The 18,408-nt window shown below is 39.7% G+C and overlaps 1 protein-coding gene across 1 annotated transcript in view; it reads right to left on the bottom strand.

Moving 5' to 3' along the window:
- Nucleotides 1-2,287: 2,287 nt before the first annotated feature.
- Nucleotides 2,288-18,408, bottom strand: part of LOC141107812 (synaptosomal-associated protein 25-like) — a 42,055-nt gene continuing 25,934 nt past the window's right edge. Inside the window, exons 5-8 of the mRNA XM_073598798.1 lie at nucleotides 17,537-17,651; nucleotides 8,231-8,356; nucleotides 7,727-7,871; nucleotides 2,288-4,944 (exon numbers count right to left, since the gene is read on the bottom strand). Coding sequence (XP_073454899.1) covers nucleotides 4,876-4,944; nucleotides 7,727-7,871; nucleotides 8,231-8,356; nucleotides 17,537-17,651 — 455 coding nt within the window. The 3' untranslated portion in view covers nucleotides 2,288-4,875. The remainder of the gene's footprint in view (nucleotides 4,945-7,726; nucleotides 7,872-8,230; nucleotides 8,357-17,536; nucleotides 17,652-18,408) is intronic.

Below are 18,408 nucleotides of genomic sequence, written 5' to 3'. Positions count from 1 at the left end.
TGTAAACAAATAAGTGTGTGCAAAAAAAAAAAAAAATAATAATAATTTTAAAATAAATAAAAAAATACCTAGATTAAAGTTTGATCTAAGTCAGTGTTAGGGTCAAGGATCAAAGGTCAGTCACTATATTTTAGGTAGGATTTTTTTTAAAAATGCTTTTTTTTTTTTAAACACCTGACCACCAATTTACCCCCTTTCACGACCAGGCCTTTTTTTGCGATACAACACTGCATTAATTTAACTGACAATTGTGCGGTCGTGTGACGCTGTACCCAAGCAAAATTTATTTCCTTTTTTCCCCACAAATAGAGCTTTCTTTTGGTGGTATGGTTTTTATTTTTTGCGCTACAAACAAAAAAAGACCAACAATTTTGAAAAAAAAATATATATTTTTTTTACTTTCTGTTATTAAAAAAAAATTCCTATTAAAGAAAAGGAAAAAAAATCTAATTTCTTCATCAATTTAGGTCAATATGTATTCTGCTACATACTGTATGTTTAGTAAAAAAAAATCCCAATAAGTGTATATTGATTGGTTTGTGTAAGGCTCCATGCACACTGAAGGTCATAAACGGCTGTTTTTGGGAGTTTGGGTGTTTTTTTGTTTTTTGTTTTTTTAACAGCCCATAAACTCCCCTCTATGTTATCCTATGGGTCCATGCACAAATGGACGTTTTTGGATGTTTATCAGCAGTGAAGTTTATGAGCTGTTGTCTAAACACCCTAAAATCACATTCAGGAGCTGTTTTTCTGACCACAAAAAAATGCTTAAAAACGTTAAACGTCGATAAACGCTCAAAAACATGGCTCACCAGTGTTTAACGTTTTTAATCCATTGAAAAAAAATTAACAAAAAAATAGCAAAAGACCGCTAACGCAGAAAAATACAAAAAGAAAAAAGCTAATAAACGCTACTGCAAAAATGTTAAACGTTGAAAGACTCACTGCAAAGCTACTGGTGTTTTTATAACGTTATTTTAACGTCCAGTGTGCATGAGGCCTAAATGTTATAGCATCTACAAACTATGGGATATTTTTATTAATTTTTTTGTATTTTTTCTTCTACTAGTAATGGCGGCGATCAACAACTTAACAACTTAACTGCGATATTGCGGCGGACAGTTGGGACACTAACTGACAGTTGACACTTTTGGGGACCAGTGACACTAATACAGTGATCAGTGCTAAAAATATGCACTGTCACTGTACTAATGACACTGGTTAGGAAGTGGTTAAACATCGGGGCGATCAAAGGGTTAACTACATGCCTAACCAGTGTTTTCTCACTGTGGGGGAGGTGCTTTTACTAGGGGAAGGCATTGATCCATGTTCCTGCTTAGCAGAAACACAGGATCCATGCCTTCCCTACTGACAGAATGGCGATCTGCCTTGTTTACATGGGCAGATCGCAGTTCCGGCTCTCTGCCTAATGATCAAGGGACATCAAGTCCGCGGTACCCACGGATCAGCTCCTGCCGTGACTAATGACAGTGGGATTGGATCGCCGGCAGCCCACATGCGCGCCCCAGACCCAGAAGTGTTGGATCCCATACTAGGTACGTGATCCGGCACAGAGTGGCCACCCTGCCAAAGTATATCTGTGGTGGGCGGTCAGGAACTGGTTAAAGTAGTATCAGTGTCACAGGAGTTGATTTACTAAAACTGGAGAGTGCAAAAGCTGGTGCAGCTTAGCATAGATAGATAAACCAATCGGCTTCCAGGTTTTTTTTTTGTCAAAGCTTAATTGAACAAGTGGAAGTTAGAAGCTGATTGGTTATCATGAGTAATGGTATAGTATTATATAGTAAATCATATATCTATAGTATTTATAGTAAATCAACCCCAATGCGTATGGATAAAAAAAAAAAAAAAAAAAAAAAAAAGCAAAATGCACACTATTGTTTCTGGGCCCCACTATGGGTACAAACAACAAATAATATACACAAATGTGGTATTGCAGCAATTGCCAGGAGCAGAAAAATGTATTCTAAGTTATTCTTTGGTGGTAAGTTATAGTAATAGCAATAAATATAAAGTTATGTTTAAAAAATATATTTATTTTTTTTTACTATTTTGGACCAGTTTTCCTTTAATAATAATAATAATAATAATAATAATAAAAATAGAAAATATCCATTACCATTTACCACCAAATGAAGGCCAAATTTGTCCTAAAAAACAAGGTATAATCCACCTAGATACACTCAGTAGTTGCATTCATATGTACAGTTTTACTAAGTGTCGGTTCACACTGGGACGACTTGTCAGGCGACTTAGCCGCCTGACATGTAGCATCCCATTCTGTACAATGGAACCGTTCCGGTCGCTCCAACTTAGAAAAAGGTTCCTGTACGACTTTGGGAGCGACTTGCATTGACTTCTATACAGAAGTCGTTTTGCAAGTCACCGCTCCTGTCGTGTCCAGGTCGCCTGAGGCAATCGCACTGCAAGTCGTGCTGCCTCAGTGTGAACTGACACTAATGCCCCGTACACACGTTCGTATTTTCCGACGGAAAATGTGTGATAGGACTTTGTTGTCGGAAATTCCGACCGTGTGTGGGTTCCATCACACATTTTCCATCGGATTTTCCGACACACAAAGTTTGAGAGCAGGATATAAAATTTTCCAACAACAAAATCCGTTGTCGGAATTTCCGATCGTGTGTACACAAATCCGACGGACAAAGTGCCACGCATGCTCAGAATAAATAAAGAGATGAAAGTTATTGGCCACTGCCCCGTTTAGAGTCCCGACATACGTGTTTTACTTCACCGCGTTCAGAACGATCGGATTTTCCGACAACTTTGTGTGACCGTGTGTATGCAAGACAAGTTTGAGCCAACATCCGTCAGAAAAAATCCTAGGATTTTGTTGTCGGAATGTCCGATCAATGTCCGGCCGTGTGTACGGGGCATTACACATGTCAAAGTGGCAAAATTGAGTCTGGGCGTTTTGGTTTTGACCTTGGTCTTAATGAGATTAAAAAGTTGCTTTGTTCATGCATGGTTCCATTGTCTCCATCAGCATCTTCAAGAGCTCTCACCACCAGTGTTTTGAACCTGGTCATGAAGAGGTTAAAGCTGAACTTTAAATCATTTTAATGATAGGATTATTTTAACAGTGAGAGACAGAATAACACCAAAAATATCCAGAAAAACACATTTCACAAAAGTTATAAATTGATTTGCATTTTAATGAGTGAAAAAAGTATTTGATCCCCCATCAATCAGCAAGATTTCTGTCTCCCAGGAGTCTTCTATACAGGTAACCAGCTGAGATTAGGAGCACTTTCAGCTGAACTCACACGATTTCAAACTGGCAATGCAGTCCGACTTCAGGGGCGATTTGCCAGACATTTGTGCGGGTTTATGCACAGATGTCTATTAAAATTGCCCCCGAAGTCGTCAAAAGTAGTACAGGAATTACTTTTGGGAATTGGTGGGGCGTCGCACCGATTTGGACAGTGCAATAGCTGTCGATTTGGCATGAGATTTGACATGCAAATCGCATTTCAAAATAGTTCAATGTGAACATGGGCAAAGGGAGTGCTCCTAATCTCAGCTTGTTACCTGTATAAAAGACACCCGTCCATAGAAGCAATCAATCAGATTCCAATCTCTCCACCATGGCCAAGACCAAGGAGCTTCCCAAGAATGTCAGGGACAAGATTGTAGACCTACAAAAGGCTGGAATGGGCTACAAGACCATCGTCAAGCAGCTTGGTGAGAGGGTGACAACAGTTGGTGCGATTATTCGCAAATGGAAGAAACACAAAATAACTGTTAATCTCCCTCTGTCTGGGGCCCCATGCAAGATCTCACCTCGAAGTGTTTCAATGATCATGAGGACGGTGAGGAATCAGCCCAGAGCTATACGGTAGAATCTTGTCAATGATCTCAAGGCAGCTGGGACCATAGTCACCAAGAAAACAATTGGTAACCCACTACCCCATGAGGACTGAAAGGTCTCCCTGCTCAAGAAAGCACATGTACAGGCCCATCTGAAGTTTGCTAATGAACAGCTGAATGATTCAGAGGATCTGGTTGAAAGTGTTGTGGTCAGATGAGATCAAAATCAAGCTCTTTGGCATCAACTCGTGTTTGGAGGAGAAGGAATGCTGTCCATGACCCATGTCATACATAGAGGTGGAAACATTATGCTTTGGGGGTGTCTTTCTGCTAAGGGAACAAGACAACTTCACCGCACCAAAGGGATGGTGGATGGGGCCATGTACGTGAAATCTTGGGTGAGAACCTCGTTCCTTCAGCCAGGGCATTGAAAATGGGTCGTGGATGAGTATTCCAGCATGACAATAAGCCAAAACACATGGCCAAGGCAACAGAGGAGTGGCTCAAGTAGAAGCACATTAAGGTCCTCCTGAAGTGGCCTAGCCAGTCTCCAGACCATAATCCCATAGAAAATATGTGGAGGGAGCTGAAGGTTCGTGTTACCAAACATCAGCCTCAAAACCTTAATAACTTGGAGTGGATCTGCAAAGAGGAGTGGGACAAAATCCCTCCTGAGATGTGTGCAAACCTGGTGGCCAACTACAAGAAATTACAAAAACAGCAGGGGATCAAATACTTTTTTTCCCTCACTGTATGCTAAAATGACACCTGGAATCAGAATGGTTGCTACTGTCAATACAATTTTCCTTTCCGCCATTTTTAATACATGACTGTGTTCCACTTCCTACACACAAGGCACAAGCAATAGGTTCATACTCCATCTTCAAATAATGTGATGGGTCTTGTATCAGGACATATCACTGTACAATATGAAGGCACACCTAGAGGAACCCAGACAACAAAGTGGGGCCAATAAAAGCAAGATCTACTACTCATCATAGATCGGTATGCTACTGCAGGGAAGTCTCAGACGCTCTTAAGAATCTTTTTGGCTTTAGTATTCGCTTCCTTTATCCGGTCTTCATTCACTACAACCTGGAAGGAAGAAGACAAGACTTGGGATTTTGCACTTTTTTTTTTAAAGCAAATCTGTTATTTGTGAGTAAAGATCAGAGATTCATAGAATTTATTGAACAATGTTAAAAACGTTTTACTTTTTAAATTCAGGTTGCCAATGCCAAGCAATTATTCCTCATGCACATGGCGTGTTAGAAAAAAACGAGCTGCAAAGCCAGTACTGACGCCAGGAAAAAGCGTCGGTAAAAACACGCTTTTAGTAACTTTTTGCTTGGCGTTAATGCGTGTTTAGCCATGTTAGAGTTTAGCAGCATCATCCATTTCCCACTCTCAAATACAATTACTACAGAGCACAAGTCGCATGGCACGTCAAAATCAATGGTTCCCTATGAGAGCCGTCTTAACTGATCTGACTTTCAGTCCATTGATTTGAATGGAAGTCGTATCCAAGTGGGATCATCATGATCCGACTTGTGGCATGTGGCCTGTGCTCTAAGGATCTTGAAAAATGGCGTATCCAGCGTTAAACGTTTTTACAGCTGTAACGCTGGTCTTCAGAATGCGCTGGCCTGGGTTTTTTTTTGCAGCTTGAAAATGCCTATGACTCTTACAGCGTCTAAAAGCCTGTGTGTGCATGGACACATACAATAACATGGAGAGGCGTTTTTAAGCTGCAAAACAAAAGGTCTGACGCTAGTAAAAGCGGCTGTAAAAACGCCCTGTGCGCATGAGGCCGTGAAACCTCAATAGTTTTGGTGCCTGATTTAAAGCTTATTTCCAGCTTTTTTGTCACTTTAAATAGTTTGTTTAGGCCAGCTTGCCCCAAGCGAACTAATTAAAGTGAAAGTAAAGCTGGAGATCCGTTTTAAGTTTACAACTCGGTAGGAGAAAGTTGTATAAAGTCCAGAATAAAATAATCCTTATAAGGTGCATTCCATCATAAGGGTGGAGAAGCCAATCCCAAAATTCCCTGTGTTCTCTGTAACTATATAAAATCCCTGACCTTTCATACTCATGGAGCTTCTCCCCGAGTCAACCAGTAAAGAATCCTTCCTTATGGGTTATGTTCCATGCTAGTGATATTATGGAAACGTGGTTAGCTTAAGGGGTTTAGTTCGAAGTTAAGGGTTAAAACATTATTTAAAAATAATCATATTTTCATTAGGTGGTTACTTTTTCTTTTTTGAATCGCCACATAAAGTTCTTGTACCAAAAAATACCATGCATAATCAAGCAACAACAGCAAATCTAATGTACTGTACCCTGAACTAATTTCTGTACATTTTTGTGGCCTGAATGGTGTCAGCCCTATCCAGTTGTCTTTTGATAAAATATCCAAAACCACCCCTGTATCTTATTCTCCACAACAAAAAGAGCCATTGTTCTAAAATCCCAAGGTAAATTATTTTTTTATCCACTTGTAAGGTGCCTATAAAATTTCTCGAAATGTTGACAAGTTAATATCCTAGCACAGCCCCCTCCCTCTTTGCACATCATAGTCCTCTCCCCTCTTGGGAGTGTCTAATTAATGTGCTGCTCCACCTCTCCATTCACCTCCCCACATAACCTTTTATGTAGCTGGTGGGGGAGGAAAGAAGGGGAATACTATAGATTGCCACATAAGCTCATGTTGGAGTGGCTGACCTCACATCCATGATGGTGGCACCCAGCAGCAGTCTCAGGGCTTTTGGATGTCTACGAGCAAATATGTGTTAAATTCACATATAATATTATGGGGATATGTTTGATTACATGAATGGTCTTCCGACAGGGTCTCTTTGACAGGGCTAATAAGAGAATTTATTTGCTATGGGTTTACATACACTTTAAAGGGGGTTATTTTTAAAACTTTGCATAGCAATTCTCCCAGTTAAAGTGCATGTACATTCACTCTGTGCGAATGGAGCAAAAAAAAAATCAACGTTAGGCTATTTCCTGTGCTGGACGAATGTTTCACTTTTCATTTAAAACTGAATATATCACATTTGGCCACTAGATGGCGATAAGTATGTAAGGAAATTCCTATGATACTTAATGCCATCTAGTGGCCAAATGTAGCATTTTTTCATTTTAAATCAATAAAAAAAATTCAACAAGCACAGACAATAAGTATAACAATATGATAAGTGTGGCGCCAACAACATAAAAATACAAATATGTGTATATAAGTGCAGCTGCCCCTTTAAGTAGATGGGCCCACCTTCAAATCAAAAACATTAGGAAAGTAAGGAGCTACTATACCACTCCAGAAAATGGAGGACAGAAATTAGCCTAACGTTGTTGTTTTTTTGTTTGTTTTTTTTTTTGCCCCATTGGCACAGAAATAATGTACATGCACTTTCAACAGGCATATTTCTAGGTGATTTTTTCTATAAATATACCCCATAGTCTATTGCGAGTTAGACCATAGAGAATCTTCACTAAGATACTGTGAAGTAGAACATGAAGAACAAATACAAATATCAAGGGTTTTACTGACTTGTGGATATATGCAAATGATTACTTCATTAGCAAACTGTGACTCGAGAAGTGATAGTTTATGTCTCAGGAACTTAAGTGAAAAGATAAAACTCGTTGGTTGGTTGGTATAGCCTGTTTTGTACTAAAATATTTTCAGTTTTGAGATTTGAAGTCTTGTGATTCTTTTCTACCTGTGTTCTTTGCTGTCTTCCACACCCTGATGTTTTTTACCTATTTCCAGCAATATCTTACCATAAGTGGTCATCAATGCCTACTTGTCCAGTGTTTATAACAACTTCATTACATCTACCTTTGTGTGCCCCCAACTTCTCTTACTAACCTTCTCCATGATTTTCTCCACTTGCTTGTTCTGGATGTCAATCTCATTTCCAACATCCAGAGCCATGCTACGGAGATTGCCTAGAATGCTCCCAACTTGATTTAAATTTTCTTCCATTTCATCTTCACGAGTATCCCTTGTTATTCTGTGGAAAAGAGTCATCAATGTTCAGCATTAGGAGACTGGAACAGTGGAGAAGAGAATATCTCTAAGACATGGCATGCTGTTGGGTGGTAGGTGGTGGCAAAGCCTTGATGGGTGTGACAATAGTTATGTATACTAACTGGGTTCTTAGCCTCTTTTAATTAAGTGAAAACTTTTGATGCAAGTGGCCCCAAAATGTTGAGCAATCCAGCTTATGACCTGACAGAGGAACATCACAACAGTAACTGATTAGGTGTTTGATGGTGGTGAAACATAGGATGAGGCTTAATATATTATGCAGGACATTCAACCAATTGAAAGTAGCTGAGTTTCCCTGAGCTGCTTTGTTTGGACTTTTACCTTCGGATGTAACTACCACTCATCATCATGCGCTCTCTTTCATCAGCAACATGAGAAGGCTGACTGGCGATTACTTCATCATTGGATTTACCCCACACTTCTGTGTACATAGAGCTGTTCATCATTCTAAGATGGTACAAGAAACAAAAACAGGACAGACATGAAGAGAAAATGACAAGGTTGGAGGACATAAGGAAAGGTTATCAATGTAAAGCTTAACTGATAGTTCTGTGATACCACTGTGAACTTGAACCATGATTATCTGCTTGAATCTCTTTGATAATTCCTGTAGTATGTCATTCCCTCCAGAATTACCAGTAGCCACACAGGAACTGTGGGAAAGTTTCCTTGATGGGGACACAGCAATACAAAAAAAAACTGGACAGTCTAACTCTCTTCCCATTCTACCTCAAACTAAAAAGGAGTTTTGGCTGAAGTTTCACTATAAAAATATGCACAGGATAAAGGAGTTTTAAAGTTGGATAATAACAACAGTGCCCATAGCATCAAGTCCACCTGCCGTTCTCAAATGCAAGCTAGACACTGAAAGGAAGAAAATTATTGGTCGAAGCAGGCAACGCTATTATTCATGTACACAATTTGTGGTGTCCAATAATCTCTACACTATATCAGAAAGGAAGGTGATGGTAAAGAGGAAGGAGAAGGCTACAAGCAAGTTAAATCAGAGCCATCATAGATACACAGAAACAAAGAAGAATGAGGGTAGAAAGAACTAGTGATCCATTAAGTCTGCTCCTTTTTTATTTACAATATATATATATATATATATATATATATATATATATATATATATATATATATTATTTACAATATATATATATATATATATATTTTTTTTTTTTTTTTTACAATATATATATATATATATATATATATATATATATATATATATATATATATATATATATATATATATATATATTTGTATCTGTTTTTGTCTGGGTATAGATCCATGATTTTCCAAAGCATTTTTGAATAACCTCTTATTCTCTACTAAGCCCCAGAATTGCTGAGATGTAGATTTTTTTGTTTTTGTTTTCTTAATTCCTTATTCAATGTTTTTGCACTCATACAGGCATAAATGGTTACAGGTGTACAGAAAGTGGTGGCTATATTTAATTTCACAGAGTTCTAGATGTTTAACCTTTTGGGGTCTGTTTTTCAATAAGAGCAGACTAAAGTCATACAGAGGCCCCGACACTGTAAGCTAATTTTGTAAAGTAATACATTTTGTTTACTGATCTCTGCAAGTAACTTTAAAAAAATATGACAGCATGTTGGGGATTCAAATAATATTTTTATTACATATATTTTTAATGAGCGTCCAGGTTATATTTAGTACCGTATTTATCAGCGTATAATACGCACTTTTTTCCCCTTAAAATCAGGGGAAAATCGCAGGTGCGTGTTATACGCTGATCCCCTGCGATCCCCCGCTGACTGAGTGGAGCGATCGCCAGCCGCCGATTTGAAAATGGCGCCGCCGGCGCCGAAATACACGGAGCCGGTCCTCGGCTCTTCTCGGCCACTTTCGGCTCCACTCGAGCGCATATACAGATAGCTGAGTGTACTCGGCTAGGTTCGGCTAGCTCCGTTCACAGTCACGCCCATCCCAGGTGGGACTACGAGTGGAGCCGAAAGTGGCCGAAAGTGACCGAGAGCAGCCGAGAAGAGCCGAGGACCGGCTTTGTGTATTTCGGCGCCGGCAGCGCCCTTGTCAAACTGCAGTGACACTGACAAGTCACTGCAGTTTAACTGCAGCCTGGGCAAGGCTGCAAATGCACACAGAAAAACTGCAGATGGGCACTGGCAAAGCTGCAAGGCTGCAAATGGACACCGATAAGGCTGCAAATGACACCAAGGCTGCAAATGACACTGGACAAGCATGCAGATGGACGCTGTGCAAGGCTGCATTGATGGGCATTTAAATGTAAGTTTTTTTCCTTAAAACATTTTTTTTCCTTATAATTCCCTCCTAAACTTGGGGTGCGTGTTATACGCCGATAAATATGGTAATTTATTTTGTATGTCACATTTCCATCAACCTTTCTAGAGATAAGGTCAAGGAAAAAATATGAGTTATGTAAGAAAGTGTATATTTAAAGTGGAATTATATTGAAACAAATTGCTAATAGGTAGAGTTTTTGGTGGTGGAGAGACCTTGTATGATTCTTCTGACAAAATAATTGTATTTCCCTTCTTAATTAGTAATGTTTCGATATTGTACACTGCATGACGCACATCGGCAGTGCAGCATATATTCCTGGCATTTGTAAAATGCCAACAGTCGAAGTCAGGTGTTGAGGTAATGTGGGAGTTAAATAATCAGTGGTAGCCCAATGGCCAAAGAAAGAGGACTTCAGTCTGTGAGAAGACAAGAAAGAGATAACAAGGCCAGTAGAGGGATGAAGGGGGTACAGACCTGCCATTGTTTGAGGAGTCCAAACAAAGTCCAACAGAGTGTCCCTTACAGGCGGTTCTCACCCACCATAACCCATCCCCATCTGTTGCAATGACACTTGTCAGATTTAATTGTTGTTTATTCTGTAGCAGTCAAGTGGTGGACTCAGACATCCACCACACCTGAAATTGTGTCAGATGCTGAAGATAGTGCCGCCTAAGTGAGGATTTGAGGAAAAGGGGTGTGACAGGTAAGTATATATAATCGACCCCTGGATCCTCTTTAACCCTCAAACTTTCCTTTTGGGACCCCGCCCCCCCCATGTCTGCCGGCAACACGTGATCACCTATTACAGAGATAGAACGGGGAACTGCCTTTGTAAACAAGGCAATTCGGGAACAGTGATCTCTGTCATGTCCCAGGCAGCCCATCCCCCCCTACAGTTAGAACACACCTGGGGAACACATTTAACCCCTTGATCGCCCCCTAGTGTTAACCCCTTCCCTGCCATTGACATTTTTACAGTAATCAGTGGCTATTTATAGCACTGATCGCTGTATAAATGTCACTGGTCCCAAAAAAAGTGTCAAAAGTGTCTGACCTGTCCACCGCAATGTCACAGTCCCGCTAAAAATTGCAGATCGCCGCAATTACTAGTAAAAAAAAAATATAATAATAATAATAAAAATGCCATAAATCTATCCCCTATTTGGTAGACACCATAACTTTTGTGCAAGCAATCATACGCCTGTTGCGATTTCTGTTTTACCAAAAATATGTAGAAGAATATACCGTATATCAGCCTAAACTGATGAACAAATTAGGTTTTTGTTTTTTTTTAGTTTTTTTTCTTGTATAAGTATTATAGCAAAAAGTAAAAAAAAAAATTTTTTTTTCTTTTTAAATTATCGCTCTTTGCTTATAGCGCAAAAAATAAAAACCGCAGAGGTGATGAAATACCACCAAAAGAATGCTCTACTTGCGGGAAAAAAAGGACGTCAATTTTGTTTGGGTGCAACGGCGCACTACCGCGCAATTGTCAGTTAAAACGACGCAGTGCCGTATCGCAAAAAATGGCCTGGTCATTAAGGGGGCAAATCCTTCCGGTCCTTAAGTATTTAAAATGCACATCCAAGAGTTTTTTTAAAAATATCCATACTCTGCGCTGACACAACCAATTGTGGAAGAGCGTTCCACATCCTTATTGCCCTGACAGTGAAAAACTCTCTGTACAGTTTAAGGTTAATCCGCTTCTCCTCCAATCTCATAGTGTGTCCCTGTGTCTTCTGACATTCCTTGAGACTGAATGTTTTTTTTTCCTATGCTGGGATCACCATTGAGGTATTTGTAAATCACTATCATGTCCCCTCTCAAGCATCGCTTCTCCAGCAAAAATAAATTTGGGTGCTTGCAGGCATTCCTCATAATTGAGGTCCTCAGTCCACTTATTAGTTTTGTTGCCCGTCTTTGGACTCTCTCCAGTTCCAGCACATCCCTTCTGAGGCCTGGTGACCAGAACTGGAAAGAGTACTCCAGATGTGGTCTAACCAGAGTTTTATAAAGTGGTAGGATTATCGTTTTATTCCTGGAGTACATCCCTTTTTTTATGAATGCTAATATTCTGCCAGCTTTGGTAAGCTGCAGCTTGACATTGCACGCTTTTGCTCAATCTGTCCTCTACTAGGTCCCCCAGATTCCCCCAGCGGTTCTCCCCCTAGCGAGTAGGAATGGGCGAACAGTTCGGCCCGAGCATAAGTTCGGATAATACCGAACAATATGCGGTGTTCGGTGCAAATTCAAAAGCCGCCGGAACACCGTTAAAGTCTATGGGACACTAACATGAAAAATCTAAAGTGCTCATTTTAAAGGCTTATATGCAAGTTATTGTCATAAAAAGTGTTTGGGGACCTGGGTCCTGCCCCAGGGGACATGTATCAATGCAAAAAAAAGTTTTAAAAAATGCAGTTTTTTCCGGAGCAGTGATTATTTTAATGCTTAAAGTGAAACAATAAAATTGAAATATTCCTTTAAATATCGTGCCTGGGGGGTGTCTATAGTATGCCTGTAAAGTGGCACATTTTTCTCGTGTTTAGAAAAGGACCACAGCAAAATGACATTTCTAAAGGAAAAATTGTCATTTAAAACTGATCGCGACTGTAATGAATTGTCAGTCTCTTTAATATAGATAAAACTCATTGAAAAAAATGGCATGGGTCCCCCCCCAGTCCATTACCAGGCCCTTCAGGTCTGGTATGGATTTTAAGGGGAACCCTGCACCAAAATGTAAAAAAATGGTGTAGGGGTCCCCCCAAAATCCAAACCAGACCCTTATCCAAGCATGCAACCTGGCAGGCCGCAGAAAAGAGGGGGGACGAGAGTGCGGCCCGTGGCGTCAGAGGGGGACAGGGTCACCCATTTACTTTACCGGGTGGCCCCGTCCTCAGCTATATAACAGCTGTCACCAAAAAAGAAGCGTCAATCGCAGGAGCCTCCCATGTAGGCGGAACTGTTGCAGCTTTCCTTTTTCGGTCCGCCGGGTGGTGTGGATTTACATCGCTGGACATTATTTTATCTTTTAATAAAAGACTTGTCCTAAGCTGTCTCTTGTCTTTTTTACCATTTCTGACCCTTTTTTTTGTGAAATGGTGGGGGTACAATGTACCCCATTACTTATTCACATAAGGGGGGCCAGGATCTGTGGAAAATGTAATTTTGCTGTTGTACTGTTTTACTTTACAGGCATACTATAGACACACCCCAGGCATGATATTTAAAGGAATATTTCATTTTTATTGTTTCACTTTAAGCATTAAAAAAAAAAAAAAAAATCACTGCTCCCGAAAAAACAGCCGTTTTTAAAAAAAAGTTTGCATTGATACATGTCCCCTGGGGCAGGACCCGGGTCCCCAAACACTTTTTATGGCATAACTTGCATATAAGCCTTTAAAATGAGCACTTTTGATTTTTCATGTTCGTGTCCCATAGATTTTAACGGTGTTCATGTGTTCGTCTGAGTTTTTTGCCTGTTCGCATGTTCTGGTGCGAACCGAACCGGGGTGGGGGGGGGGGGGGGGGTGTTCGGCTCATCCTTCTTACTAGCGAGTAGTTTGCATTTATGTTTTTTGCCCCCAAGTGCATTACTTTACATTTCTCCACATTAAACCTCATTTGCCATGTAGTTGCCCACTCCATTATTTTATTCAGGTCTTTCTATATCCTGATGTAAAGTTTTTGCCCTGCTTATTTTTGTGTTGTCCCTATTTATCCCATTCTCTATATCATTTATGAATACATTTATTAGAATTGGTCCCAAGACAGAACCTTGGGAAACCCCCACTAACCTCTCCAGACCAGTCTGAGCACATGTTATTTATCACCATCCTTTGGACACGCCCCTGTAACCAGTTTTTTGTCTTTACCCAAGAACAAACCTTTGGTCCATGCCAACAGACCTCAGCTTATAATTAAGCATTTATGGAGACACTATCAAATGCTTTTGCAAAATCCAGGTACACTAAAACCACAGGCCTCCCCCTGTCTAGATCGCAGCTCACTTCCTTGTAGAATATTAACCAGATTGGTCTGGCAGGAACAACCTTTTGTAAACCTATTGCTGATTACTACTAATGATATTTTTTTCTTCAGTAAATTTTTAGATGTAGTCGCTTATCGTCCCCTCCAATAATTTACCTACTATTGATGTTAGGCTGACTGGCCTGTAGTTTCTAGGGCTCCAAGATACAGGTATAGGGGAAAAATACAGAAACCCCTCTACATGTTTTGCAGCGATAGCCACTTAAAGAGGAATCAGGGGCTTAAAACATCTAAAAAGGGTCACAACATTACTCAAAAAATACAACAGCTCAGAAATATATGTGTACAAACAAATGTTAACAATAAGAAAAGACCACAAATAGTACCTACCGCTAATACGGACAAATTTACACATGGTAGGCCTACCTTGTGTAGATACGTCCATATTAGGGGTATGTACTATTTGAGTTTTTCTTTTTCTCCCTTGCTCCTGGTCAGCCCCTGCCTCCATAGGAAGAAAAGAACAGCTGCAAACCACAGGAACGTTCCAACAATTTTATTCCAAAATAGTAAATGAAAGCCAACAAAGACAGAGTGTCCGAACTCAGGGACGGTGACACGTGCATTTCACACTGCCCTCAGTGCTTCTTAAAACCTACAGCACAACTTAAACACTGAGCATATAAAGGCTCCATCCCTCCACACACAGGTGCGGGATAATGCAATCAGCTGTGCCGAATGTTTGACAAGGCAATCCTAATACACCTACATAACCATACCTCTGTGTTACCATATGACAACATGGCATAGCATGTAAACTTCATACAAAAAAATATATAATATTATAAAAAATAAAAAATAATAACACCGCCAAAGATTGTTATAATAGTCATACAATATAAGTATAAATATGTTAAAGTGTAAAGAGAAAACCTTAAATAACAAATAGCATAATATTGAGAATAATAGAAACTAACCCAAATATATGGATGAGAATGATAAATACATTACTAGAGAAATAGTGTCCTATATTAATAAAAAATAACATTCCATATGCAAATAACCTAGCAATTCATACATAAAAATAAAAAGGAAAGACAAAAAAGGAAAAAAACACATCCCAATATCGTAAAATAAATAAATCAGTTTGATATTGTGGACGCACAAGAACAAAAAAGATCTCTAAATGGGAAGATGTGGAGTATGTGGTGCTAATGGAAACTATTATGTTAAAACCGATAAGACTAAAAGGCAACATTTCCCCTGAAACACCAAATGGTGACCCCAATTTATAGCCATAGAAAAATACTTCACAAAAGACATCCCCTAAGTACTATACAAACAATGTCCACAGTCCCATCAACCCGCTATAATTGTCAGTTAATTGTATATAATAACCAATTTTGAACAGCCCCTGCGCAAACCAATCAACATACGCTTATTGGGATATTTTTTTTACCAAAAATATGTAGCAGAATACATATTGGCCTAAACTGATGAAGACATTTGATCTTTTACAGTTTTTTTTTATTGAATATGTTTTATAGCAGAAAGTAAATATATATATATATAATATTTTTTTTTAACACTGTCAATCTTTATTTGTTTACAGCGCTAAAACAAAAAAAATGCAGAGGTGATCAAATACTAACCAAAAAAAACTTTATTTGTGGGAAAATAAATTTTATCTGGGTACAGTGTTGCATGTCCACGCAATTGTCAGTTAAAGTAACGCAGTGCCGTATCGCAAAAAAATGGCCTGGTCAGGAAAGGGAGCTGAAGTGGTTAGAGTTGTGTAATAAGCTTTGATATTTCTAAAATTGTTTTGTTCCTTGTATTATGCATACCGAGAACATCCGTGACCTCTTGACTCTTTTTTATATACAAAATGGATTTCTATAACCCCTCTGGGGCTGGGACTACTTAATACCTTTGTAGCACCCTGGTATTAGGCAGGGTTGCTAACAAATTTAGTTATGCTAGGTGGTCATTAACCTGGCTAAGCGGTAGTTGTATCCACTGAATTTTTTGCCTTAAAGCCTGAACCTGATGCATTTCTCTCTTCTGTCAATAGGTGGCACTGCTGCCTTTGGCATTAGAATGACAAGACCACAGTGCGTTCAAGTTGTGAATAGACATATTTTCTCAGCCAATCATATTTGTGGCTAAGCATGCTGGGAAAGTCTATTTAAAGGGGAATGAGTCAGGTGATCAGTGTTCTTTTAGCCCCAGGCTGAGGCCTGGGGGCTGTATGTGAAGCAGCAGCTGAAGGTTAGGCCTAAGCCTGAGGTCTAGCCACATGTGTGTAGAGGCTCAGCCTGAGGGGAGCCTGATCACTGCAAAGGTTCAGCCGGACGGTAAACTGAGTGTTGCCAGAGGTGAAGGGGAAGCAGTTGCCACATGGGATAACCACGCCTGTTACCAGAGGCAAGTGAGAACCAGAGGTCAGAGATAAAGGGGACACCATTGCCAGTAAGGAACAACTACCGCTGTTATCAGAGGCCAGGTTTCTGAAGTCTGAAGAAGTACCAGAGCAGCTTTTTTTCACTAGCCGGGGACAGTGAACAAGTTGGGAAAGCTTCAGCGTTCCAAGTCAGGGACCCAGCGGGTGAGCACTTGAAGAGAATTCAGCGGGTTAGCTGAGAGCCAAGCCAGGGACCCAGCAGGTAGCGTGGGTGATGCTTGGAGTGTACAGCGGGTTAGGCCCTAACCTTCTCTCCACCAGTTTTTGTTAAGAGACCATAAATCCCTTTAGTTCGCATTCAAAAAGTGACTGGCGCCCAATCAGTCTATCTTGCATTACACCCACTATGCCTAGTAACCCATTCTACAAAGAAGGATGTCAGCTGTCCCTGAGTCTGGAGGTCACCATTAGGCCTCTAGGTGTTCCGGGCCCTTGCTACACCTTCATAACCAGAACAAATGTTGGCATTTTGCAGAGTGTAGATTCATCCACTGATTCTTTTAAGCTCCATTCAGAAAGCTAGCACACCAGGACAAGAAACTTTATTTAAAAAACAAGTGACAGTTATTTTTTAGCTACATGAAATTTGAGAACCACACAGGGCTAAAATATAGATCCTTATTCTTGTTTAATAGCTTTGTGAATGAACACAAATCTACTGTTTTTTCTGGGAAAAAATTGTCTTTTTTCTGGTAGTACACTTGATAGCAATCCTGTATATGATAAAGCTGTTTGGACCACACAGTGATCGTTTTTCATATAGAGAGTTGCCGTTTTTCTGAAATTACATTGGGGTTCTAACTTATGGTCAATTTAGATGTGCTAATAGGTCTTAGGGATGTTCTCAAGTCAATTTAGACACGGTAAGTTATGAATACAAATATACCTGTTACAACATGAGCAGAGTCCACAGCATTTCCCCATATCAGTGAGGTTCTTCTCTGCTTCTCTCATATCCTCATTAATCTGCTCCAGACCTTTATCAACGAGCTCTAGCTGCTCTGAAATCATAGAGGATAAATAATAGATTATTATTTTTATACATTTTATATAGCGCCAACAGTTTACGCAGCGCTTTACAACCTGATGATAGAGATAGAGATGATAGAGATAGAGATGGAGATGATAGAGATGGAGACGATAGAGATGGAGACGATAGAGATGGAGACGATAGAGATGGAGAAGATAGAGATGGAGACGATAGAGATGGAGAAGATAGAGATGGAGAAGATAGAGACGATAGAGATGGAGATGGAGACGATAGAGATGGAGGAGATAGAGATAATAGAGATGGAGACGATGGAGAAGATAGAGATGGAGATGGAGACGATAGAGATGGAGGAGATGGAGATTATAGCGGTGGAGACGATAGAGATGGAGATGGAGATGGAGACGATCGAGATGGAGGAGATAAAGATTATAGAGATGGAGACGATAGAGATGGAGAAGATAGAGATGGAGGAGATAGAGATGGAGATGATAGAGATGGAGATGATAGAGATAAAGATAGATAGATAGCTAGATAGTGATTGATTAATTGATTATATAAATCTAGATAGACAAAATCATTGATTGCATGATTGCAGATAGATAGAATGACTGAATAAATGATAGCTAATAAATAATATTAATAAGAGAGAATGATTAATGTGTAAGTTCGCCTTTCAACAAAAAACCTCTGTCAGTGATAAGCTCTCACTGCCAAACCGATGCAGCAGGCAAGGAATTTAAAAGCTACAGCCTTCTGGCCCTTCTTTC

Source organism: Aquarana catesbeiana, linkage group LG09 (genome assembly GCF_042186555.1).
Source record: "Aquarana catesbeiana isolate 2022-GZ linkage group LG09, ASM4218655v1, whole genome shotgun sequence".
In the NCBI taxonomy this organism is placed as follows: domain Eukaryota; kingdom Metazoa; phylum Chordata; class Amphibia; order Anura; family Ranidae; genus Aquarana; species Aquarana catesbeiana.
Note: the sequence above shows the minus strand (reverse complement) of the source record. Positions and strands in the feature narration are given on the sequence as shown.